This window comes from Lagopus muta, chromosome 6, assembly GCF_023343835.1.
Source record: "Lagopus muta isolate bLagMut1 chromosome 6, bLagMut1 primary, whole genome shotgun sequence".
NCBI lineage: Eukaryota > Metazoa > Chordata > Aves > Galliformes > Phasianidae > Lagopus > Lagopus muta.
This window is the reverse complement of record NC_064438.1, coordinates 7,426,560-7,454,111: the sequence shown is the minus strand read 5'-3', so window position 1 is coordinate 7,454,111 and position 27,552 is coordinate 7,426,560. Positions and strand designations below refer to the sequence as shown.

Sequence of the window (27,552 nt, the reverse complement as noted above, 5' to 3'; positions counted from 1 at the left end):
AAATTTACATCATGTCTTTTCTTTGGAATTTCTATAAATGGGTCAAGGGGGAGAACAATACTCGTCTAGAGAAAATGATTCCAGGGCAGATCCCAGGATTTGAGGGATCCCCCTAGTATGAGTTAGCTGCTGTCGTTGAAAAATGGGGTCCCTTACGTGTTATGGGCAATATCTCCCCATATCGCATGGCGGACTACTTTCAAGGACTTAGCAAGGATGTCCTCATCACTAGAGAAAGACAACTGGCTGCCTCCACAGTGGCATGGCCACTATTAAGTGCCTTAAGTCATGCAGTTATAAGAAATAATACTTTAGCGACTGAAAATCAACTTTTGAAAGATGGCATTGAAAAACTGGTGCATGAACTTGGCGTTTTAACAGGGAAGAAGCCAATTCTACATCTTCCCGTAGGCCAAGTTTGTAGCATTTCAGTAACTGATGACCAGACTCCTGAATCAACAGACTTCGTTGATCAGGAAAATAAAACGTCTACATTAGATCTTGAATGTCCAATTCTGACCGATCCACTGGAAGTCCGTCCTGTCGGAACCCAGAAAACAAAAAAAGTCCAGGAGAGACTGGCAGGGGTGCCGCCTGATCAATGGCCCCCTGCCCAGAGTCATTGACATGTAACGGCCCGGCCGTTAATGCCTGCTGTTGTCTTTTGTAGGTTTATTAATGAGTATTTCTCATTTTTCAGTCTTGGATGCTTCCAGAATCTTGCAAACTTCTTTCAATGCAGATGTTTTGGTATGGTCAAACCCAGTGGAGTTGGCTGGACCAAGCAATACAACGTTCACATGATAAAGAAGAAAAACGTTTGCTGTGTATGAATTCTTACTTGATTTCTAAAGCTGCTGAGCTGTGTGAGAAATAAAACTGGATGTTTTGTTAATTTTTATATTCTTCCAAAATCTGCTTGTTTTTATTTTTTTTATTGTTCTTAATATTAAAACTTTCTTGTGTAAGGGACAGCAGGTGCGGATATGAAACAAATGCTGTACATAAAGAGGCACAGTAAGGGCTGACACTTTTTGAAATTTGAAAAGATGACACTAAGTATACTCCCTCAAAGGGTTGTTTTTAGGGCAGAATTTGGAAACTTTGTTAGTACCCTTTGTATTATTTTGCAAATAATAAAATTGCATTTGAAAAATGAAGGGGGAAGTTCAGACTTCAAATTCAATGTCAAAATTGGCCTGTAAGTGGTTATCTTAGATTGTGAACACAACCTAATGACGCTCTGTATTTGGGTGTTTTACTTGTGACAAAGCAGAAATTTTAATGCTTCTAAGAATATTTTACAGGTTGAAACAGATTTGTGAGATATATGAGCAGGGAAGTGTTTAAGAGCAGGTAAGCACAAAGCCATAAGTAAAAGCCTGTTTGCCTTACGTTTTGCTTGTGCGTATGCCCTGTTAGCTTCTGGAAATTGATAAGGAGATGATAGAAAGTATTAGCATGTATGGAAAAGACAACTATTCTCCCCGGCATGCACAGATCTATAACAGCTGCCACATCAGTCATGTTCACAAGATGCGAAGGCTGCGGCATCGTTCCAGCGTGGCAGGCTGGGCATTGTGTTGGGAGTCAAAATACTTCATAATAAAAACTGGCGGGGAAGCAGATTGAGATCAGAAAACCAAAGTTCAGTGCTGTCTAGAACTGACAGTGCAGAATAAAGCAGTGTAATGAGACAGAGTTCTTGCAGGTAAGGAATGGGAGGTATCATCTTCCCCCTGAAATGCAGTAGTTGTGGCACCGTGGGACATAAAGCACAAGCAAAGTGAAGTAAACAAAAATGTGAAGCAATATGAGTGCTTTATTTAGCTTGAAAAATGTACAATAACAAAACTGAAACACTGTATTCTAAGAAAACTTGCTTTTTCTTCAGAAGGCTCTCCCTTTTAGAGAGAGAATTTCAAATTCTTCTGAAGTATGTGTCCAAGTAAATGATGTCTACTCTGTCCTAGTAGAAACAATGTCGAAATCTTCAAAACGCTAGGAGGAAACTGGCCTGGATCAGAAGACCGTAGTGACAAGCTGACCATTTTGCTTCATAGGGTATGTCAGTCTGAATGAGACACCTCTGGACCCTTGTGATTCATGGGGTAGCTCTGTCTGAATGGCACAACCTGGAGGTTTTTACCTACGAACTCCAACAGCTGTAACGTTCCCTCAGCCCTTCTCTGTCACATCTGTCTCCCATCCCTTCCCCCTTTGGACCTAGTATAAAGACCTGGTAATCAATCACAGAATCACAGAATGGCCCAGGGTTGGAAGGGTCCTCAAGGATCATGAATCCCCAACCCCTCCTGCTGCAGGCAGGGCCACCAACCTCCCCATTTAACGCTAGACCAGGCTGCCCAGGGCCGCATCCAACCTGGCCTTGAACACCTCCAGGGATGGGGCATCCACAGCCTCTCTGGGCAGCTGTTCCAGCACCTCACCACTCTCTCTGTAAAGAATTTCCCCCTGACATCCAACCTAAATCTCCCCTCCCTCAACTTCAAGCTGTTTCCCCTCGTCCTGCAGTTGTCAGCCCTTTCCAAGAGTTGATTCCCCTCCTGTCTGTAGGTTCCCTTTAGGTACTGAAAGGCTGCAATGAGGTCACCCCGCAGCCTTCTTTTCTCCAGGCCAAACAAGCCCAGCTCCCTCAGCCTGTCCTCACAGGGGAGGTGCTCCAGTCCCCTGATCATCTTCGTGGCCCTCCTCTGGACCCTCTCCAACAGCTGCCTGTCTTTTTTGTACTGGGAGCTCCACACCTGGACGCAGAGAGCTTGTTCCCCAGCACGCTTCTGCCCTGCTTGCTCACTTGGAGTCCATCAGGAGCCCATATACCAAATTTCTCAAAGGCCTGCCCGAGACCAAAACGCCCAAAGCCTTGATCGAGACGCCATCACCTAGCCAGTCATTTACCTGACACGTTCTCCTCCATCTTTGTAGCTCCCAGCTACCCACCAGAAGGGCACAGGAGAACTCTGCCCGCACCCCTGATCCCTTCAGCATCTTTCCAAGGGATGCAAAGTCCTTTTAAATAATTATTTAGTTTCCTCATTGCAGCATCCTGGGTTGCAGCCTGAGTGACAGTAGAAGGAGAACAGTCTTGTGCCTTAATGAGCCACAGACGAACCTTCCTGATGTCCCTAACACGTGCCCCTGGAAGAGATCACGCCTCACTGGAGCGATAATCCAGGTGGCAACTGGGAGCCTCAGTGCTCCCCAGCAAGGAGTCCCCAGTTACCAAGACTCTCCGCCCTTTTTTGGTGGCACTGGTATTGATGCAGTGCCTGACGGGCCCTGCTCCCTCTGCCTGTTACTCCCTGTACTCTCAGTGTGCTTCTCAGGGCATGAGTTTGGACTACTCTTTGCTATCCCTCTCCTGCGGGGAGAGGGCCTCGAATCTGCTACTCAGGGACACTGTAGGGGATATTGCAGGGGTTGGCAATGCTGTGGGGGCTTGGGGGCAGATGCTTTCTTCTGCTTTGAGCGGAGATGAGGGTCCAACCCCTTTCCTCTCATGGGCTGTCTAGATCCCTGACCTGAAGGTAAGCAGCTGGATGGGCTACTGCCACTTGCAGGGACTTTGGATAAGGCTGCGTTTCTGCAGTGGAAGTAGGCTCACACCTCCTCCTATCTGTCTCCCTCAGATATTCCCAATTCCTTTAAGTAATAGTAATTTCATTCAAATTGCATCTTTTTTTTTTTCCTAATGGGAATTACATAGCATCAATGTTCCTGCCAGTGGCTGGCTTTAGTCCTTCCAAAGAGCTATACTGTGGGGCAAAGTGTGATTTTCAGCCAAAAATGAGACAGTGCTGGACATGGCTTATCTGTGGCCACTTTTCTAGCTAAATAACATTCAGTTGTTCTTCATTTGCCCCACTAAAGCCCTCTATAAACAGTATTTTTTTTTAAGCCAAAAGTAAGTTTAAGTATTTGTGAAAGCATTTTCCATCTGCTGAACAGCTGAAGGCTAGAAAGAACAAATTGTATGGATAATAGAATTCTTTGCTTAGATCAAATGGAAAGCGTTTGTGAGTTTGACCCTGAAAGTTTGTATAGTTCCTGCATGTGTCGTTGTGAGAGGATGTAGATGGATTTGTACTAGGTAAACACCTTTATTTTTAACCATCTGTATCACTTTGCATGCATGAGAGACAAAAGGAAAGATTAAAAGTGCTTTCATTTTTGAATTTACGTTGCTATGTTAAAAATAAAAGGCTGTAATAATCTACCCCCAAATGCTAAATTAGATGAGAGTAGTGACAGATCACTCAGTTATTATGCTTTAAAATAATGTCCAAGAGCTTTTGGTCCACTTTATTTTGTAATACATATGTGAGACATAGGTACAAAATACAATCTTATTTAAGTTGGCACAGATGTCTGATACAAGAATAAATAGAAAGTGCACTTTAAGGCCTTGATTCTACAAATAGGCAAGCAGCATGGAATCCTTGCCTGTGTGTGCAGTGCACTAATGTGCACTGATATTTCATCTGCTTCCAACATCAGAGCCTTTACATTAGTAAAAGGATAGCCTAGATTGTATACTACAGTTCACTAGTTACAAGTAACCTTTTAAGCCTCCAGCAGATTACATTTATATTTGTAATTATGTGTGAGTTTTTCATGATGTTCCGTGAGATGTGCTGGACATCAAACACCAGAAGTGGTATGAGACCACACAGATGTGTTGGCTTAGAGAATTCTACTCGAGGTTTGGGTTCTCACAGTGGAATGTTTGGAGGAAACTGCTGTCACTTCTACAGAGAAAATATTCTTCTTATGCAGAAGTGGTTGAGGTCATAAGGACATTGTCTGTACAATTCAAGATAATTTTATATTTGCTGCTTGCTCTTTATAATATCAACATTGTTTTTTCCCCATCCATGTTCTTGTCAAATTCTTTCTGAGTCCTGCTTATACTTTATCTGATAGTTCCTTTTCCAGGTATTGATTTCTGCATTTTAATGGTTGTCATTTCAGGGTTTTAACAAACTGAAATCCCAATTCTGTAAAAGTGCACATGTGAAGATGGATAATTTTATTTACGTGAGCCACTTACCTATGCATCCTAAGCACAATATACAGAAATTCATAGGTTATAGACTAAAGGAGAGGTAAAAACAAGATATTTGTTTCAGTTGTTATTATCTTGTGTTAACCATTTCCCAGTTCTATAGTTAGGGCTGTGCATACATACATGCTACAATCTCTGCTCTCACTGTTTCTGCAGTTAATCATGAGTTGTCATCTTTTGGAAGAAGAAAAGTTAATGAACCTTCCCTTCATTTCAGTGTTTTATAAAATATCATTATTTCATGCACAATTTGTTTTAATTTTATTTCATTATGCTTTAATGTTAAGATTTGGGTTCCTTCTTCTATTTTTCATGTTCGCACTCTTTAATCCTAAATTATCATGCAGCTTTTGCTATGTTATTGACATTCATCTGGTTTTAGACCTTTTTGGGAAAATAAAAGTGAGTTAAAGTTTCCATTTTTTCATTAGGACAAATTTGAAGTTTAACCCTAGGCATAAGGCAGTTATACGTTGTTGGTTTACAGTACAAATAGGCCCACACATTACAGACAAATGCTCTCCCTATAGGAGTGGTAGAACTGGTCTTAAATGTTTTTCAACTTTCTTATTCTATTGTGGGTGGTCTTCATTGTTGTTTTTTGTTTTGTCTTTTATTTTGTTTTTAATTCTCCTGGAAGTAATGAGTTACATTAACTACTTAAAAGATACCCAGGAGATAGCAGCAATGGCCATGAGTGACCTGTAAATGCATTTTATTATTTAGTGGTGAAATACCCACCATCAATGGGGCTACAGTCTGGTATGGAGCCTTTAATCCTTATCATAGTTTGAATTAAAAAATAAAATGCCTTAATTGATGAGTGATCTACAGACACGTGCTTACTTGGACAGATATAATGCTCTTGGGCTTTTTGTTACGGCTTAGTTTTAAAGAGTACATCCATGTAAGCTCTGTCCAGGTCGATGGATTTCTTCTGCAGTGCTGCCTGCAAATGCTCAGGGAGCAGCCTCCGGTTTCTTATCTCCCCCAGGACAATATCCTCCTTGTTCCGAGGCCTCTGGGTCCTGGCATCCTCAAGGGCGCTGTGCACATCCTGCAGTTTCATCTGAAGCCAATCCTGTCTCTCCACAGTGTGTCGATGCTCTCCAAGATTGTGCATTAATTGCATCTCGCTCACTGATCTCTTCCTGAAGGAGAGGAAAGGAAAGGACTCATAATGGCTCTCTTGAATTCATCATCTTAAGTCAAAATCCAGATTTGGGATCTTTTGTAGGATTTTGCAGTACAGAGCTGTACAACTTACCTTTTTCATCTGTAAGGAGTAGAATAACATCTGGAGTAGAGAGGGAGTGTGGATGGTGATTTGCTAATTGTAACAGATATGAGTGAGAAGGCATCAAATATGGGAAGTAGACCAGTAGTCCAATGTGGCAATAGTGTTTGCTTATGTATTTATCTTTTCTTTCACCTGTTGTAGTTGAGCTTAGGGCTTACGAGACAATAGTTAACTGGTTAAGACAACTAAGTATGGTTTTTATTCAAAGACAGTTTTCTTTGGACACTAGAGTTAAGGAAGCATGATTTCCTATGGATTTTTGTCTCAGTGCCAATTGATGTCGGTGTCTGAGGGTGAGTTCCAAGTAGGCTGTCACAATAGAGAAGATGTTCACCCACTAGATCCCCCTCAAGCATCTGCTGATAGTGTGGATTACCTGATGATCTTCCCAAGAAAACCCATACATGATTTTTCTTCATCTACTATTTTCAAAATGAGTTTAAAAACTCTTCATGTTTCTGAGATCTCTACTGCTCTACAGAGAACTCAGAATTTGGCTGGCTAGGCCAAGGGGTTCAAAAGTGAGGATGGAAAGATTAAGGTACTGGTACTCAAACAGACCACATTCTTGAGAATAATTCACATAATTCCCCAAACTTTGGAAGTGTATAATAATCTACTTACATCATTGGTCTTCCATCAGAGTTTGTAAAAAAACATATGGCATATAAAATCATTACAGTCTTGGCCAGATTTTTTGTAGAACTCATTTTGTCTGCAGAGATAGAAGTGAATAAATGTATAGATCAGTATTTCCAGTAGTTCTTTGGATTCCAAAGAAATTTAGATTACGAAAAAGTTAAAGAAAGGCATCAGAATGGTTTTAAAAACATTCTTCTCGTGAAATAGGCTGCAACAAGGAGTACAACAGGAAAAAAAAAGGTTTTAATACTATTTCTTATGAGAAAACTTCTGTAACTTTGTAGGCAAGTCTGAAAGCTTCTGTCAGCTTTAATTGCTTTGCATTATCATCATGTATGCACTCACATTTTGGCTAACGGGGTGAAAAGGACCACATCCTTTCAGTAGAACTGTTATTTATCATTTGCATTTGATATGCTTTAAGTATGTTGAAATACTTATGCATTGATATGCAACTGCAAATTTGGATTCTTTTATGTATTTCTTTTGCAGAAACGAGTTGCATTTGCTTTAGCATGAGAGGGCCGACTCTCTTCTGGACAATTTTGCACAGAGGCATAACTCTACTGAGTTATTTCATTCATCATTTAATCACACAAAAGAAATCAGAACTGAGCCCCCTGTATTTTCAGTGCTAATCCTGCATTACCCATATGAATTTCGCACTGCTTTGTACATCATCAGCACAACTGCTGCTTAGAAAATGTATTACCAACGATGTTACAACTGACAGATAAGACACAGTCAAAATTTCAGTTTGGATTTTCAGTATTTACTGCTTTCTGCTACAACTGAAGAAATTTTATAGAGAGTACACAAAACATAAGGAAACATCAAACTCCAGAGTGCCTTTTTTGCAATATTTTCTGCAGTTTTACTTTAGTGCAGGAATCATTTACTATATGTCCTCTTACATGTTAATGTGAATGGCCCCAGCATTCCATCTAACTCAATATTATGTATTCAGGAATTGGATTCACTTCAAGATATTCTAACACACTGTCTCACATGTATTCATTTCAAACATTTGGTTTAGATAATAAAACAGTTTGATCTTACTTACATTCACTTTTTTTTCAGGCTACCTTAAAAATAAAATAAAAGCAAGTTATAAAGCAATGATAAAATCTTCTAGATAAAGTGTTCTAGAGAACTTGGAAATAAAATAGAGGTATACTCACCAAATACTATCCTAAACAGTTTTCTGGTTTGGGTATGTTGGCAGATGGCTGTGTCTTGATGTCAAGTATATTTAAAGACTACTGAATTGGTTTCGTGGACCCCTTAAATCTGACTTTAAAATAGAGCTTCTAAGTAACTTAGAAGCCCTTTTATTGTCTCAGTTGATGTCACTCTTAACACACACCCTCCTGACCCTCATGTACCCACCCTCAGATGCTTTTGTTAATTTGGCATTTACATGGAAAAGAAAGGTCTCAGCAGAAAGAAAATATCCTTGGTAGCTATGAAGAAGTCTGACTTTTGAATTCAGATTCCCAATTACTCATAGATTTGTGCCCAAGATAATGTGGTATCTAAAGCTGTTGGAAGGATTTGCAAAGAAAGCTTTGTGATGTTAAATGCAGGCAGTGGGGTCAATAAGCTACAAACTCAAGATAAAACATATTGAAAAGTAACATATACAATAATTGCCAGAAATGAGAATAGCAATTTTAGGTCAGAAACTAGACTTCTTTGTAAAAGAATACACTGGAGAGCAGCAGAAACCCCAAGATGATAGACAGTCATCTAATGAATCTGTGAAATCAATCTAATGAAAATGATGGTATTGAAATGTCCATTCTGTACCACTGCCCTGTTACACTTACAACCATGAACATCTCTGCATTGCTCTAATGTGCTGGATAAAATGCAGGCATTTGAAGAGGCTGTGATATATATTGGTACTTCATACATTTTGGAAAAGCAATATAGAACTCTGTCTACATTCTAAGTAAAATGTTTAAATAATACATTCCCATATATACAAAGGAAGACTACTTTTGGCTGCAATATAGATTCCCTACATTATATGCATTTTCTGGGTTCTAGAGTATTTTGCCAGAAAAAAAGTTTGCCTGCACACTTAAATACCATTTGAAAGCTATTGTTGCTTTTACAGCGAATACTGTTTAGATTATGCTATGTTGTGCTGTATTATTTCACATACAGATAAAGCAGATATTTTAGTGTATTGGATTACACAGATGGTATTGCTGTGGAAAAAGGAAGGAAAAAAATTCTAAAAATTCATAGTTCTCTCAGTAGATAGTGAAGTGAGCAGCAAAAAATAAAGTCCAATTAAATGAGTTTAGGAAATCTGGATGGAACTGCCTTCCTTTATAATTCAGTTCTCAGAGTCCTTCTTGCTACACAAAAAGAAAAGTATGCAGAGCTTTATGGGGATGATACATTTTCTTAGGAGATTTATGTCCATTTTAGCCACTAGAGATACTTACCTGAATGCTTTAGTGAGTAAAAATGTGCAATGGGCATGGCATACCAGGAAATGATTTGGAAAAATCTCTACACAGTTGATAATAAAAAGCACAATTTTTTTGACCATGACAAACATATGCAAACATTTAAATCAAAGCCTCAAGGCAGTGCTTTTGCAAGGCCTAACATTCATTTGGAACCTCTAGCAGATGGCAGCACAACCTTAGCTAAAGGCCAAGCATTAGAAAATGGGGTGTTTGTATAGAGAAAAAAATGTTTCCATATATCTTGGTAGCAACTGATAGCAAAAATGGGCAGTAAAGCATTAGTGACAATTGCAAAATAAGTGTTAGCGAACATAAGTTGCAGATGTTGTTCTTGCAGTTGCATCCTTACAATGCACATCAAATCTGCAAGAGAGCCCACGCTGGAGTTTCCCATAAAACCGAGGCAGAGAAAACAGCACAGTATGATATTGCAGTGGAAGATGCTTAATGCACTTCAGGAAACTTAGAATCTGTTAGTGCAGATGCCTTTGAATGAGATGTAACTTTAGCTGGTTGGTTTGCTGCATACCTAGTCTTTATAGCAACTTGGAAATAGGATTTCTTATTTAATATCGTTTTTATTCAAAAAATACTAAAATCTCAAGTACCTTAAAATATCAAGTGCAGATTACTAAAGCTGATACTTTGAAGGGATTCACATGTGAAAAAATATAGAAGACAAAATTGTGCTGTTTGCCTAAGATTAGAGAAGATACAGAAATAACAAAGATGGTACAAATTCAAAATATATACTACGATATTTGTAAATTAATAGAGCCTGTGATGGTTAGTACAGAATGTTTGTTACGATTCAAAACTGCTTTATCTGTTTATGCAGAAAAATAACTTACTTGATAATTACTATTCCTGGGGTCCAGAAATGATGTTATCCCATGTCATCTGCATTCACTAAATATGGTGTGTCAGATGTAGGAATGACAGATAATTGAATGAATGTAATTCTACAGAACACTGTAATTGTGGACACTTGTCTTTGAACACTGTGAATCCACCCCATAAAGGTCTGCTGAAATTTCTTCAGGAAGATGAAGATCTATGTTCAGATTTTGTTTTTCCTCTTCCTCGAGCATCTTTATTTAAAAAAAAAAAAGCAGATCACTTTTGTGCACTGCTTAATGAAAGAGCATAACCAGAGCTAACGCCTGCTGAAGTGTTCTTCAGTAGGAGATTTAAGACTGACCAAATTTATAGACATTGTGGTGAAAAAAAGAGGTATGTAAACTCTTAAGGAACAGTGCAAAAATATCTCTGCAATGAAAAAATATTTCATCGTCCTTTGAAAGTGGAAGTGTGTATATGAATAGTGGGTGGGGAAAAAATAAACACGTTCTTTAGGAAATTACTTTCTGCTAGTGAGGGTACATTCCTAGTGAATACAAACGGGCCTAGCCTACAGGAGACAGATTTTGCTTCTCTTGGAACAACGGAAGGAAAACCACATGGATTCTGAGTTTCCATTCTGAAAAACATCGGTCAATGCTTAAAACGGCATCTGAGTGAACAGAACAGTTTAGAAACTCTGAGCTGTTAGGTGTTTCAGATATCTGTCAGGCAAGGTCAACCAATTTAGAAATTGATTGCAAACAATGAGTGTATAGGCTACATGATCAATGTGGAAATTTCATTTTCTTTGGAAGAGAGAGGTGAGAGCGAGTCATCTGTGACACCTAAGCTTTACTGTATTTCAGCCCAGAAGATTCTAGTTCAGACTTGGTGACTTTTTCTTCATGAATGCCAGCAAATTGTCTCAACTTAAGTTTGAATTTAGTGTTCTCATTAATTGTTATCTAAAACCATAGGATGTTATACATGAAATGAGACAGTATAGTGATATATTCCAGAACTTATTAATGTCTTATCTATGACATCGTGTGTTACAGATATTAAACAAGGGCACTGAAGAAGAGAGTTAAAAAACTGTAGATGTGTATGGGAGGGAAGAGCTGACCAAAGCCTTTTCCTTTGGCAAGACTTTATCAGTCTCTGACTTAATCAAAGGACTACCTCTCCCTGACCTTCCCTCATAGATAGTACAGATACTTAAACCAACTGTGCATGAAAAAACTGTGCTGCTTTGTTTGCTGGAGGCATGCCACTTCACTTTGATTTGATACCACTGAATGTAATCAGAACCTGGGGCTGAAAACAAGTGGAAAGCAGACAGATTTTACAGCCAGATAGGTGAGCAATAGCCATATTCTAAAAATTCTGAATTCTGTGCAGTCTACTTTGTGTAGTCTATTTGTTTTGTTAGGAAAAAATATTATACTGCATCTTAAAACTGAACATCCTGAGGTATAACTGGAATATGATTGGAAGACACAGTCCTTTCTAGGATTGTACTTTACATGTCTAAGTAGTATTTTCACAAATTGATCATCTAATCTGGTGCATTAATATTCCTACAGAATTGTCTCTGAGATTCAAAGTATAACTGCTGAGGTCACTTCAGTTCCACGCTATTTACAAAATTGGGGTTTTGCTCCTTTGCTTGTTGCAGTGGGCAGTTCCAGAGAAAAGGCATTAGTATTAGCAGATCATTGAGCAAGGGAACGAAGTAATTGGTATCACACTGGATGACTGGTGAGGCAACCTTTCTAAATGTGTCTGAGGAATGTTTTGCCTTGACACAATGAAGATCCAAAGTGACAGTCAGTAAACTGTTTAGAACTTGATTTGATTGACAAGATTTGTGGCCTTTCAAATACCACAGCAGCATGTTTGGTAATTTATGTAAGCAATGTTGGGTATCTTCAGGCACTTTGGGCATTCCTGCATCTAGATTAAGCTTTAACCACATGCAAATTTCCAATTAGATTAAAAAATAATAATTATAAAATTCAAGAAAAAAGACCAGCAGACTTCAGTGAAAATCTGACGATGTCCTCTCACATTCATACGGTGTATTGTTTTGCAGCTACTGATAAATGTGAATTTGGAAATAACCTTTTTTCAGTTACACAGTGTTCTTCATCTGAGTCATCGTGTTCCTGATTCTCCCTATCTCTTCGTAAGGAAAGTTGAAAGTTGATGATAATTGTTTCTGTTTTACAGATATTTAGGCAAAGACAGATCAAATGCAAATATCTCTGGGGTAAAAAAAAAAAGAAAGAAAGAAAGAAAGAAAACAGAAGCTGGTAGAGTCTAGTCCCAGCCACCTGACTTTAAGTATACTCGCTTACCTAGGTGATAATCTAGACACTGTGATCCAGGTTTTTTCTGCAGTTTTTATTAAGTGAAACACATGCAGTGTCTAATGGATGCCATTTTTTGCTCCCAGTGTAACTTATCCAAGTTACATAACAGATATCCAGTTTATCACAGAACTCCTCTATTGACCTATCATGGACATGTCAGGCTTTGATGACGTAATTATGAATGCATGAGTGTTTGCTCTTTGCATGCCACCCTGTACTATGGCTGCATAGAATTTCATATAGTATTACATGGCTGTTTTGAAGCCTAAATGGAGAGCCCTGCTTACCTCATCTCTCTCTTATGAGAAAAATCTGAAGCTTGATGAAGCAGCCCAGAACAGTGAGGAGGAATGCTGAAATGGTTGTTAAGGAAAGTCATGGAGATGATGTGCATGTTATTCTCTACAGAGACATGTTTTAGTGGTCAGTAACACAAGTACAATTGTGTAACACAAGCAGTAATAAAAACCTTGTTTAGTTTCAACATATAGTTCCTTAGAAATATGTCAATATGAGGTAAACTAAATATATAAATATTGATATAATTGTATGTGTGAGTATAGATATTACTTCAGATTTAAATGTTCTGGTGAGTTATTTCATAGTCAATAATTACTTAGTGGCATAGTATAATAGCTCTGTTGACAGTGAACTGTTGATATTTTGCTGAATACACTGCTTTAATGAACCATACAGTACTTCATGACCTTTTTCAGTAGATAAGAAGCTGTTATAGAACTCACAACTGTTGTTGGATCATCAGACTTTTGGAATCGATACCAAAGTGAATTATGTGTATACATATATGCAGACGCACACTCACATGTAGGCCAGAATGTTTATTGGCCTATTACTAGCTGTAAATACTTGATGCAGGCTTGAGCTTCCTTGTAACAGCATGAACTGTAGCATAGCTCTAGTGAGAGCTCATGTTCTTTTTTGTTATCCTAGAAACTGACATAGCATCCCTGACAAGCTATGAGGAGATCAGTTTTGGGGGCATAACTAATGCCTGAAAATATTTGGAAAATGTCTAATATTGAGTACCGGAATGAATCCAGAATTCCCCACCACTCCTTTTCTAGGCTTAAGGACCTCATTGATGGTTAAGATGTAGTAACTGTCACTTGAAGCATCTGTCTGCCTACTCACGTGTGCACATTTTATACAAGTCATAGTTTTAAAATCAATTAAGACATCTTCTAAAAAAAGGCTTGAGTAATTAAATATTAGTATCCACTGGATTTTAAAGGCAGGAGCCTGGAAACTGCAGATACCCCCCCAAGAAGGAGATTTGACCTAACAAGGCTTGTAACAGATAATGTACTAGCTTTGCATAAAATAGCACTGAAGACTTAGGATGAAACAGGATGGAACAATGAAGATCTGAATTTTTTTTCTGCAGGCAGCCACGTATTTTCAAGACGTTTCAAGTTCGTATTCCCGTATTTTCTTGCAGTCATTGCAGATGAGCAGATAATATCCAGGTAAGCGATCTGGAGCTTGATGAAATCTCATGAGAATGATGTGTTCAATTTACAAATAAAGAATAACATTTCAGACTTCTCCTTCAATCTTCTGAATGTCTTGAAAAAATCCAGGTCAATAGTGAGCTGAAAAACATGACAAATAGAGAACTGGAAAGAATCATGAGTTTATCTGGGTTACAAAAGAAAATACTGTGTTAGGTGCTTGCAAACATGCAAGAAGGTGCAGACCCTCTAACAATAGTGTTACTAAGGACAAACATTTGTTGTATTGTATACAAAGTCTGTCACTATTTGATATACTAATTATGGCCCAGAAATCACATCGTTCAAATGAAGATTTATAGATAGCAAGCCTTATCAAAGATTAGCTCACTTTGTACTCAGTTGTTTTTACATGAAGTTTCTTCAAGTACTCCTTTAATATAGTCATACATTTAGTCTTTTATATATACTGTGCTATGAATGAATCATATTTTCTTTACTTAATCTTTCCTTCTCACTAAATTATTAGCTTGATATTAACAGCTGTCAATGTCAAATTCTTGAATTATTATATTTCTTTTACTGAACTTGAGAGACATTTTAAATACTGTTTATTTGCATTCTGTGTATGTTTCAAGTTCTTCCATACTGACCAGTAATTTTCTGAAAACTGATTTTTCTTCTTAACACATCCTGGAATACCAGTACTGCCATAAAAGTCTTACTGCAATTCTCATACTGTTGTTTATAAGGAAGTCTAGCCCATTATATGTGTTGAGCATCAGTCACTTTTCTGCTTTTTACTGCATTCTTTTCTGTGATTGGATTGGCAATGTAGTCTAAGATAAAATGCCACATTAAGATTCAGTCTTGGTGCTTAATGGTTACTTGCTTATGTTTATTTGTTTCTCTGTGTGAGATACAAAAGAAGATAAAATTGTTAGCTTCACAGATCATCACCCTAGATTTTTCTGCTACCATCTTCAATGGAGAAGAACTTCAGAACCTCTGCAGTTATTGCTAACTGCAGAGGTTGTTTCAATGAAGTGGATTATACTGGTTCATTGTGTCCTTTGGATCTTCCTTGCTAATGTGCAAGGAATACATGCATATTTCTTCTCTGTCACCAAACTGCACAGATATCTTTATTTTCCTGTTAAACTATTTACTTCTCTGCTTATACTTATCTGAAATATATTCCCAGACTGCTTCTCTCCCTCCACCTGAAATTCAAACTCCTCAGTTTTCTAGGCTTTTAGTAAAAGGCCAAGATCTGCACTTTTGTGTATCACATTGTCATTTTTATTATGCATTTTTAACTATGGTACTAATAAATGAGAATTTGATTAGCTTTGCAACATGTAGACAATACAGAATACTGAGTAACAAAGGACTTAATCCTGTATTTCTGCCCTCATTTTCTCATACTTTAAGTTTTATTTTATGATATTCCTATCTCTTGGCATAGTCAAGTGAAGGTGAGAATAAACCAATTCTATCCATCGCTCTTCATCACTTGCCATATTAAAATGGCCATCCTCGTCCTTATGGATTCCTGACCCTGAAGTGATGTTTTTTGTGGTAACCACCCCAATGTTAAAAACAGGCTTTAGCCAGGTAACTTTCTTCCTCTTGATTTCTTTCTCTCTTCTTACTGTTCACTACCAAATTCTATTTTCTTGACTGGTTTTCAGTATTTAAGAACAGAAAAACATAAAGATTAAAAAAAAAAAAAAAGCCAAATCCATAACTTACACTATACTACTGCAAATATAAAGAAGGGATCCTAAGCCATCATCCCTAGCATCCTTTGTGAAATCTAAGATAGGAAGAATTTAGGAAATGTCTGCATTACTGTTCTCAAGGTCAGTGCCCCTTCTCCTCTTGCGTGCACTGAGAGACTTCTTTAAAAGGAGTCTCTGGGAATCTCTAATGCAAATGTCCTGAAAAACAGTGCAAAGGCACTGTAGAAATAATAAGAAGTAGGACATATTAATGCACTGACACAATAGGAGCATCTTGGACCTCAAAATTCTCTTTGTATCCATGAGATCCATAAACATGTGTGAGAATATTAAGCCGCCTCTTCTGTGCATCTTAGAAACTTGAGCTAACTGTTCTTGTTGCATGCTAGCATCTGTGCTGTAACTATAGGAACCAACTCTATAAATAGCCCATCCCAGTTACCTTTTTCAGAACTTCAGGGATAGCTAGTCCCCAGAATAGATAAATTACATAACTCAACTCTCTAAACATAATAATTCCCTCTGCAAACTGTTTTTTCTGTGCACCACTGTACAACTCGTGCATCCCTCTAGCTTACATTCAGTGCTCGCTGGGTCAGTTGTTCAGCTGACATAACTGTACTAATTTGAGAGAGCAGTGCTAATTCTTGACATCTGAGGATTTGGAATTTTGCTGCAGATGTTTGTTAAAGTGCATTTAAAAAGAAGAGCAGATCTGTAATGCAGATTTTAAAGTTAGTTAGGGCTAAAAGGGCCTACTTCTGTACACACCAGGCTGGATGCGTTTGGCTGAGTTATGTGAGGGGTGGAAATACTCCTCTGAGTCATGCCCATTTTCAAGATTGTCCTTGGGCTTAATTTTATATTAGAACCTAGATAAATATTTCTTTCTCTGAAAAACAATATTATTTAAGTACATTAGAGAAGATCTGCTTCTGGAGTTCTAAAAGAGGATCTGTGTACCGGTCTGGTCATTTAGTGTATTGAAAGTGGAAATGTCATGTTTGGATCAAATACTAACTCTCCAAAATTTGAAGGGTCTTCTATAATGAATTTGTATCCTGAACAGATTTGCAAGCAGATACCACAGGAGTCTTCAATACATGCAGTTTTATGTACTGCTCAGCTTAAGGAGGTGGTAGCTGTAATGTACTCCATTGCTACAGTGGCTTACTGCCTGATGTAAAGAGAGGACACTACATTGCAATGAGGAGATCTGAAGACACACATGCTCAAATATGACCTCATCACATTAAGGATAAACGTAGAGGAGTAGTATCCTTCCAGTAGGGAGCACGATACTAGCAGGGAATGTCATGACTAATGCTGAAAGAGGGCTCTTGCTCGTGGTAATTTTCATACTATCTTTGAGAGAAATCACTTTATCCATTTTACAGAGGAGCAAACAGAAATCAGAAATCTGCCTAGAACTGTAACAAATACCAGTGCCAAGTTTGTCCATTGCTGCATGTAAGTGGAGATACTTTCTTATAAGAGTGGTCCATGCTATGCAACATTATCATTGCAGAAACCAAAAGCTGAGCATGTTTAGTATATGAAGTCCTGCATTCAAGAGAGCAGTGCAGATCATAGGACTGTGAGTCTTACTGCTCTTTTTATGCAGTGTTTACAAGTGATTTACTTCCTGCTTCAGTAGAGCTGCAATTTCCTCTTCCTTGTATTCATCATCATTGAGGTATTACAAAATCTGCAAGATGTTCTTTTATATTTCTTGGATATTATTAGATTTTCACTCTATTTATGTGCCCTCCATCCCTACTTTCTTTCCATCAACCATCACGATTTTATCCCTCTCTGTTGTGGGTCTCCTGAGGTTCTTATTCCTAATTTATGATCAGTCATATGGCATGTTACTTTGCATGTTTCTGAAGGAATAGGAATACACATTGTTCTGCTTAATTTATAGCTCTTGTCTCTTGAAGCATGAAACGGAAACTTTTCACAAAAATACAAATACTGAATGGAATGGTTGTAATTTTTGGGATTTCTGGGAAGCCTCCCACTGACAGCTGTTACTGCTGGTGCCAATTCCACCTCTATGTAGTGAAACACTTTTTTGTGTTATCTCACCACACAACTATGATAATACTTTGTTGCAGGCACTTACTTATTCACTAGTCCTTCTGTGACAGTGAAGCAAGTCCTTCTGAGACAATGAAACACAGGTGTCCCTCAGCCTGCATGGCTGCATTCTATCACATCAATATTTTGTGTTGCCTAAGAAATACCTTGCTTTTCTATTTTTGAGTACAGACCAAAAAGCAATATAAAAGGCTTTTCAATTTTTTTAATGTCAGTATTGCCCATGTAACATTCTTGAAAAAGGTTTTTGGCTACTTCTGTTTCAGTGTCATTCCTGGGTCTTGCAGTCCAGCCACCTGCTCAAAGCATTGTCAACAGTGAATTCAGACCAGGTTGCTCAGGGTTTATCCAGTTAGGTCTTGACAATCTGCATTCACTAAGATCACAGAAACTCTCTAGGCAGCCCATTTCTGAGTTGTATTACCCATAAAAATATACATTTTTTCCTTATACCCAGTCAGAATTTCACCTTTTTCTGTTTATAACCATTATTTCTCATGCTCTCACAGTTGTAGAAAGCCTGGCTTTCTCCTTTGGGTATCCTCTTAGGTACAAAGAGGCTGTTAATAGACCCTTTTAAACCTTTTCCAAGCTGAACAAGCTCAGTTCCCTCAACTTCAAAGGCTAACTTCTTCAAGCCACTGAGCCGTGTGGTGATCCTCCTTTGGATCTGATCAACCTGAACATCATTCCTGCATTATGGGCCAAAAACTGGACACAGTATCCCAGATGCAGTTGAGTTAGCATGTGTTGAGTTACAGAGGATAATCGCTTCTCTCAGTCTGCTGCCTAAGCTGCTGTTGGTATTTTATGGTATACAGCTTTCGCTGCTGCCACAGCCTTCTGCTGAATCATTTAGCTCACTGGCCACCTGGACCTCGAGGTTTCTTTTAGCAGTATTGCTCTCTAGACAGTCAGTGCAAGGGATTGATCAATCTCAAGTATAGGACTTTGTTTATCATTGCTGAATTTCATGAAGTTCCTGTGCACTCACTCTTCTAATGTTAGGTTCTTCTTATTGGCAAGGCTGCCTTTGAGTTACTGACTCAACTTTCCCGGTTGGTGTCACTGACGTGCTTGCAGAATTGCACATTTTATGTGATCTTTTAGGTCATTTGTAAAATTCTGAAACAAGACAGGGCCTTAAGTAGACCCCTGAGAAATTTCACTTGTAATTGACCTCATGTTGACCATTATCCACAGATTTTTGAGCCTGATGATCCAGTTTGTTTTTCAAGAAATCTGATCTAGGCATTTCAAATGTCATTAATTTACATAGTAAGTAGTTTAATAACTAGAGAAAGAAATATATTATGTAAAATGCTAAAGGAAATATTTAGTTTATTTAGATTAGATTTATTTAGATTTGTTTATTTAGTTTATTTAGATTAGAAGTATTTAGTGTTTATTTAGACAATAAACAAGACCTTCAGTAGAAACAGTCTCTGTTCCTGAGGACAGTGAAGCTGTTTCAGTCTTTGAAAAAGGTTGCTTGGGTGATCTGGTATATGATACAATAATAAGTTCTATTAGGTATGTTAGTGGCCCTAATAATGAAAATGGAATAAGAAAGCATTGCAAGAATAACCAATATGAACAAAAAAGGTACTTCCTCCATTCTCCTTCAGAATTATCTGAATATGTTAACAAAGTAGTAGATAGATGTATGGGAACTGCTGAATCACAGCCTGAACCTCTGATTGATCACCTGAGGCGAGCAATGAGTCAGCCACGAGAGCACAGGTGAAGGCAATTGACCTGTGTTGCTGGAAGGGATGGACTTCTCCTAGACCCATTTAAGAGCTGACTACCAGTAGGGAATTATCTCTTTCTGGAGTTTTACAGTGAGCCTAGGACAAGGGTAAGCACTCTACTTTTTTTGTTTGTTTGTTTGTTTTTTATTTTATTTTTTTATTATTTTTTTTTGGTGTAGTAACCTGCTTAACTGAACTCTCTTGTTTATTTCATAATTATAGCATCTGTATATTCATTGATTACACAATAGAGAAGACAAAATGGACTTTGAATATGATCTGATTTAGTAATTCCTATATTCCTAAAAATATCACATGCCAAAAGCTGTCATCCACTTAAGCGTAGAATTCCCTCAGGGATTTTGTTCCCTCACTTTCTGTTTCTATCAGAGAAAAATAATCTAGATACTGTAAAAGCATTTATGTGGAGGGAAAGAGTACCTGTGTGTCTAAATGCTTTTAAATCAGTGTGTTTTACTTCTTTTGCTATCATGCTTTGACAAATTTTATAGGAAATTATTAACTCTTAACGGGAGGGTTCAGCAAGAACAGGCATAGCATGCAAATTCAAAAGCTTTGGATAATTTCATGCATTTGCAGCGTCTCAACAACAAGTACTTCAGTGTAATTAAAGCTATGCTATTAGTCATGAACATTTGTAATCTAGGCTAGATCTGCTGAGATGGATGTATCACAAAAAGCCTTCTTTGCCAAGCACGCATTTTCTTTGCTTTGTGTTATCATTACATCTCTACAGCCAATTGATTTCTTGGGATATATCTCTTAGAACCATGAAAAAAAACAACCAAACCAACAAAACATGACACAGGAGGAGGTGTCATTTGAACTTATTGTGCTGTCCAAGTCACACATACAAGTAGGAGCAGGGCTGTTAATACTTTTCTGGGGGTTCGGTCACAGACTGTAACACATCTGATGTTCCTGTTTTCCGACTTCTGTTGTCAGAAGAGTTCTGACAACAATTTCAAGAATTCAGTGACAGTGGCTTCCTTCACTGTAAATTAGGTCGACCAAATTTTTGTAAGTGGCTCTCGTAAATAGACCGTCAGGTTTTCTTAATACTATTTATACTGTTTCTCAAGCACTGAGTCTTGCGCAAGTTTCCTCAGAGAGCCCTGCTACCAATAATTACAGCGATGTACTTGCTGAGGAAATGAGGAGGAAAAAAAGGTACACTCGGGGAAGACTCTTCTCTTCCTTGCATAGGGTGGCATCTGTTCAAACGCTTGGTGTGGGCACGGTGCTGTGTACTCAATCTGTTAGCAAACCTGCCCTCTCGTGGAGAGAAGGAGAAAGCTTTCTTAGAGGAGGGGGAAAAAAGAAAAAAAAAAAAAAGCGTGGCTGAATTATCAGCAGTACAGTGAATGTGTTTGGTCTTAATGTTGAAACCAAAAATATGTGCTGGTTCAGTCATGTAATTGCGAACCAAGTCCTTGATGTGTGTGAGAAGAAAGGAGATAAACAAAATACATCCTCCAGAGAAAATTATCTGAACAATTCACTAAGCAAACAATACTGAGTGTGACAGAAGTCTCTCGTGGCCGCTCCTGTATTAACAAAGAGAAATGGGGCCAAGTTGACCCTGGAGTAATTCTGATGAAATCAGCATACTTCTAGCTATAGAAAGGGTGAATCTGGGAAGTGGCGTAGCTGATTTCTGTCATTTTAAGAGCTGGGAGATGAACTCTGACAAGTCTAGAGAGAATGCTTTAGGATGTCACCACTTACCTGTTCTGTCCTTGTCCCAGCTGGGTGTCTCTCTCACACACACTGAGCTTCATGAATCAGGAATACAAATGTTTGTAATCAGCTGCAGAGCATCAAATCTGTACACGGAATAAATCAGCATACAACAGGCCGATGCTGCATACACAGAACTTGTAGATATTTGAGATAAAGAAGGTATAAGTAACAAATAGATGTAGTAATATCTATTCCTACAATAATTTATTCATCCAGTAGCACTTATATTAGTGTTACAAGACAGTAATACAGTCTTCACCTCCAAAGTCAAGTACCTCCAAATATCACCTTCTTATGAGAACAGGCTACATCTATTAAGCTGTTCCTTATTCTTAATAATCACATGGTTTCATGGAAATTAAATTTTAGATACTTTAAAACACATAATCAAGAACTTTTTGAAAATGCTTATGTTTCAGCTTTTTCAGACTTGGTTCTTTCATGGCTTCCAACGTGTAAGAATTAAGAACCATTGATCGATGCTAATGTAATTTTCCTGTTTAGTTCCTCTAGTGCTAAAGCAGACAAACAATAATAACCAAATACCCCAAGAGTTCCTTATTTTTAACAAGAATAAAATTTTAATTTTATATCTCTTACGTTGGTTTCCCTGAGAAGATCTACATATATCCTCCAGAATATAGCATCTGCTCCTTAGAATATCGGTTGTTTCAGTTATCTTCTGATATTATTAGACCTGTAATTATACTTCAGGAATGTTTTAACTGCCATCCCAGAAAATCCTTCCCTCTCCTCCAGCTTTCAAAACTAACTTTGTCATCTGTTAGACATGGAAGGAGTGGCCTCAGCTGCGTTTTGTGACATTCTGACAAGTTAGCACTGTGCCTCTGACAGTTCAGGTACTCGCTCTGACAAAGAAGGGAGGAGCGTTGCAAACCAGTACTGTAAAAGCTAACTCCCAGTGCCTCCTCCATCTTTGAAGGTGAAATTACAGAAACATTCTATCTCTGTGGAAAGGGTGTTCAGATAAGTGGTGGTTTGTTTGTTTGTTTGTTTGTTTGTTTTAAGAGGATTCATGTAGTTTATCAGGAAGCTAAATGCCATCAATCTGTACAGTACATGGGCTATATTTGATGCAGAACAGGTGCTGTTTGTAGACTGCATCAATTCCAGACACAAACCTAAAAGAAAAAAAAACATTTTATGTCTACTCAGATTTTATTCTCCTTAGTAGGAAGTTCTTTACAGAGAGAGTGGTGAGGTGCTGGAACAGCTGCCCAGAGAGGTTGTGGATGCCCCATCCCTGGAGGTGTTCAATTGTATGGGGCCCTGGGCAGCCTGGTCTAGTATTGCATGGGGAGTTTGGTGGCCCTGCATGTGGCAGGGGGTTGGAGACTCATGGTCATTGATGTCCCTTCCAACCCTGGCCATTCTGTGATTCTGCGAAGTGCTAAAAGTACAAAGTAAAGTGTATTTTAATGGTAAAATTAAGAACTTATATATCCTGGGAAACATCATTATGACAAAAAAAGGAAAGAGTGACACCCCAGAGAAGAAAGTAGGAGATTACAGATATATATTTTTTTTCACTGAATGTTTATTAAAATGTTCTTTCAGCTCCTGTTTAACCTCTGCAACTAGTGAACCAGGCGAGGGAAATAGCCGTTTGGGATTTGTCATCCCTCTTCCTGTTTGTACTATGCACAGCCAAGTAAAGGGAACACACCTATCTCCTGGAAGAAGTTGAACAAGACCTGACAAGTGGTAAAATCAAGTGAGGGGTGGGAAAGAGGGAGGTGGAGAAAAGAACTCCTTCACTTGAGAACAAAAAGGCCTTTTGTTTTTTCTTTAGCCAATGTGAGGAAACAAAAAAGCATAATTACAGTTTTTCTGGTCACTTTTAAATATTTCTTATAGCAATTTGTCCTTAAGTAAAGTAGTAAAAGTTTTAAAAATATGGAAAAATATGGAAGAATGGAGCTGCAGGAAGAGCGAGAAGTGGGCTGTTGAAAGGGCTCTGGAATAGAGAACTGGAAAGAAGGATCCTCATAGCCATTGAGAATTGCTGTAAATATCATTGGGACTCTGCAGATTTTTATAAAGTGGACTGCATTGCCATAAAATCTTCACGTAGGGCATGTTTGCAGAGCTAAGTGAAGATTCACATGCAATGTGGATGGGCACGTTTAGGCTATTTATAATTCAGCTGCTTAATATAACAAGCATAATGAATGCCTGATGGCACAAGTTTTACTGTAGCATAGTGGCCCCTAAACAATCTCTTTGAAGATGTTCTTACCAACGCTAGTGCAAGTTGAGCTATCTGTAATATAGTTGGTGTGGGTAAACCTATCAGAATAAAATAACACTTTCACTGGGTAGATAGGCATAGATTAACTTGTTAATTGCAAACACTTGTACAAGAATGTTTTTTTTTTTTTAAGAGTATTTGTTAATTTGGAAATGTTTTTTAAATGCATGTTATATATGCCTCTAAAAGCACCTAGAGTAGGATTCTGAAAGAAAGAAGTAATTGCCTCAGGAACTGGTATAGTTACACTAAAACTAAATATTAACTAACAGCTATTTCATGAGGATTGTTTCATGTGTTTTAATTATATTTTAGCTTTATGCACATCTTCCAAGACGAGCACCTTTGTGAAAGCAGAATCTAGCAAACCTAGGATGCAGAACTGAATTCAAATGTGATTTTTTTATTATTATTATTATTTTTTTTTTTTTTTTTTTATGACAGAGAAATAGTTATACTCTGTGATACCACGCAGCCCATTCTAAGGGATGAGTCCATAACAGCAGTGCATTCTTTGGAATTATGTCTGTATCATGTGGATGCATCTGAGAGTTGTGAAGACAGTTGGCTCAGTGTCTATCAAGAAAGACAGAAGCACATATATATTACTTTCCACACTTCTACATATTGTAGCATCTTGTGTTTGTTTCTTAGGCAGGTTGCCTAAGATGTCTCTCAGTGAAAAATCAAAATCCCCTTTGGAGTCATAAACATCTCCAGTCTTCCCAAATACTAACTTTGTGACACAGGGTGCTTGCATTACTTCCAATTAATTTCAGTTTAGTTGCAAGGCGCTCCACAATTTCAGTGGGATTACAACTGATTTGCCCAGGCAAGAGAGCTATCAAGCCTTCTAATTCCTAGCAACTCCCATTATCCCCTATCAGATCTTAACCAAAAATAAATAAATAAATACAACCCCACAAATGGTTACAAAGGAAGTGAGTAGATTTTATTAAATGTGAAGTGATACCTAAATGTACTCAGATGGATGCTAATGGCGTACTCCAGTATGGACTGTTGCTTAATGAAATCTTGGTGTTAACAGCTCTTTTGGACAAGTATCATGTTTTCAGCATACAGAGCTACTGTAAGCATTCTTCCAGAAAACAACAAGAAAGATTGCATCATTCTTCAGCCATGGCTGTCATTTAATGACTACACATTTTTGACAGTTTATTTTTCTGATCCTGTTTTTTGCAAAAGTTGCTCAGATTTCACACCTGTTTATTCAATTTCACAATAACTATAGGAGAAAAATAAACGCCGTAATCTACAGAAATCTGAAATTATTTTTTCAAAGAGTTCTTGAACTAAATTCAGAAGGAGATTGTCAATTTATTGAATCTTGCGTGTGCTCTGCATTGTGCAGGGTGTGTGACTTGCCTCCAGATGGTGCTCTCACATTGACATTTTAGAGTTCTGTTAGCGTTACAGTTTTCATTATTCTCTCAAAATCAGCGTTAGTCCTCTCAGATTAGCAAGAAAATAATTTGGTAGAATGCATGCCAATGTACCATATGTTCATTACAGATAACTGATATTCCCTAGATTGTATTAGGAAACTACTTTTAGTTCTAGGAAAAAAATTTACTGAAACTGTGTAATATTTTAATACAAAGGTGGGAATTCTGTGAACCTTTAAACTGTGTAATGAGCATTATTTAAGCAATATCTTCATGGTTGAGTAATATCAGCTCCAGCGAGGTAATAAGCCAGCATTATAAACTAAAGTACAAGACAAAAGTACTAATTATTTTCCTCAAAACCTTGAAAATTGTGCTGCAACTTTGTGCGAAGGGCCTTCACTTGAGAAGCCCTTTTTCTCGTGGGGAAGTAAAAGAACCAGATACCATCACAGAAATACCAGACATCCCATTCTTGCTCTTGTGCTGGAATTGTGTCTTCAAGATTTCTACCACTACTGGGTATGCAAATGTGGTCTGTGAGTGTTGCAAACCAGTTTGGGACCCAGGGGTCACAACTCTGGCATTTTAGAGTGAAGACAATACTTTTTTTTCCAGTGAATTCCAGTGTTGATTGCATGGTTTGTGTGGGTCTGTATCAGCATATTTTTGCTCAGCATTCTCCTTCACACTGGTACAAATATCACAGCAGAAGATAGAGCTGATTCACGTGTCAGCGATTTTGGACAATCTACATTGTCTTTGTGCAGGAAGCAAGTTTTTATGTAACTTGTAAATACTGTAGATTCTTCTTTTGTGTTCATTTTCAACCCGCATCTCATTTTACTCTTGCATTTTTCTTCCCAGATGTCTCTAAATGAGGTAGAGGTCACCAGTAAGAAGCTCTCTTGGTCATGATATTCTTTTCCTGTTTCTTCTGCCACAGGCAGCTCTGACACACAGGAATATTTTGATTAAGAAGAAAGTAAAGGAAGATTCCAGAGACCAGGACTGTCCTACTGATAAATCTGAAGCTTAGGTTTACTCTTAAGAAGTGAGTAGCTTTATCTAGTTTTCGTAATAAGGTTCATCCTAAATTCTGTTTTTCTGTCCTTTCTCCTGTATTATGACAACTATATGGGATCCATCTTGTCCCTTTCTGGGTGCGCACTGGCATAAAACTTATTGCAACATACCATTCTTTATTCTTTCCCTTCCTTTTCTTGAGATGAAGCCTCTGCTCCTACAGGCTCTTCCAGTTCAAGGTAAAGTAGTTTACCTAGTTGTTCGTGATGAAGATCAAGATGTCAGATTCCTTTTTGGCAGAGTCAATATTTCCGCACTTTCACGCTAAGCCCAGTTAGAGAAGAAAAGAAAGCTGAAACTTGAAGATTGCAACATGAGAAATTCTAGAGAACTCTGTAGGAAGTATTGTTTCATGACCAGAATGACCTCAGCAGCTTCTTTTTTTAGCTTTAGTGTGACAGTCCTTCTGAATAAAAGTACACAGAGACAGTACTTAAGAATATGTGCTTACTGTGGTTCCAATATTGGATATTTTCCTGCAAAATCTAGTCTTAGGAGTAACTTTGGTTCTCTGGGATCTACCATTAACCACTTTAAAACAGATTTTCCTTGCTCTAAGTTTTTCTGCCTGCACTAATTTAAAACGCTGAATCATTTATACATACCAAAATGGGAAAGCATTTCCAGAAAAGTCCCCCAAAAAGTTAGTGCTGCATTAAAAAGCATATGCTTCTTGTGAGTGTATTCAACATCTCTTTACCTCAACATACACAAATCTTCTTCAGCCAGACACTTTTGCACACAACTTGGTTGACTATGCTCCAGTATTAATATTTGCTCCATTAGTAGCTTTAACATTAGAGGAGTTGTTACACTGATTGCCATGTTCTAAGAGAAAATACAAATGGAAGGTACACATTCAGTGGAGTGTTTCCAGCTTTCATAGTTTTGTCTGTAGAATTACAGATTCAATTAACCAAGAATCACTTTCCAGAAACCTTTGTCAGGAGTGAGGGGTACAGACTAGATTATTTTTACTAGTAATGTTTTTAACATTGCATCAAGCTGTTGCAGTGCTGTCTCTGACAATAATTTTATTGGTTGTCTTTCATAAATACTGTCCACTGTTTTCTCTGCATGAATTACTTAAATGACAAATACTGAAAAGCTGATGCCGTTTCTTCGCCTGGTGCTTTCCAGAAATGCTTCTAAACCACTTTTCAGAATACTATCTCAGGGTGTCCTGTAGCCTAGCTGTTCTTGTGTCTCAGGCTGGAG

General features: G+C 38.0%; 1 protein-coding gene and 1 long non-coding RNA gene across 3 annotated transcripts in view; one reads left to right on the top strand and one right to left on the bottom strand.

The window, feature by feature from the left end:
- Window positions 1-25,556, top strand: part of LOC125695601 (uncharacterized) — a 33,954-nt gene extending 8,398 nt beyond the window's left edge. For both annotated transcript variants that reach the window (XR_007378014.1, XR_007378013.1), the window contains 4 exons: window positions 701-2,064; window positions 14,138-14,219; window positions 23,149-23,295; window positions 24,287-25,556. This is a non-coding gene — a long non-coding RNA (uncharacterized LOC125695601). The remainder of the gene's footprint in view (window positions 1-700; window positions 2,065-14,137; window positions 14,220-23,148; window positions 23,296-24,286) is intronic.
- Window positions 5,964-7,401, bottom strand: PTH (parathyroid hormone). The gene is made up of 2 exons (XM_048950292.1): window positions 7,011-7,401; window positions 5,964-6,237 (listed from the first exon to the last, which is right to left on the bottom strand). The coding sequence occupies exons 1-2, from the start codon at window positions 7,094-7,096 to the stop codon at window positions 5,964-5,966; spliced, it is 360 nt and encodes a 119-aa protein (XP_048806249.1). The 5' UTR covers window positions 7,097-7,401.
- Window positions 25,557-27,552: the final 1,996 nt, after the last annotated feature.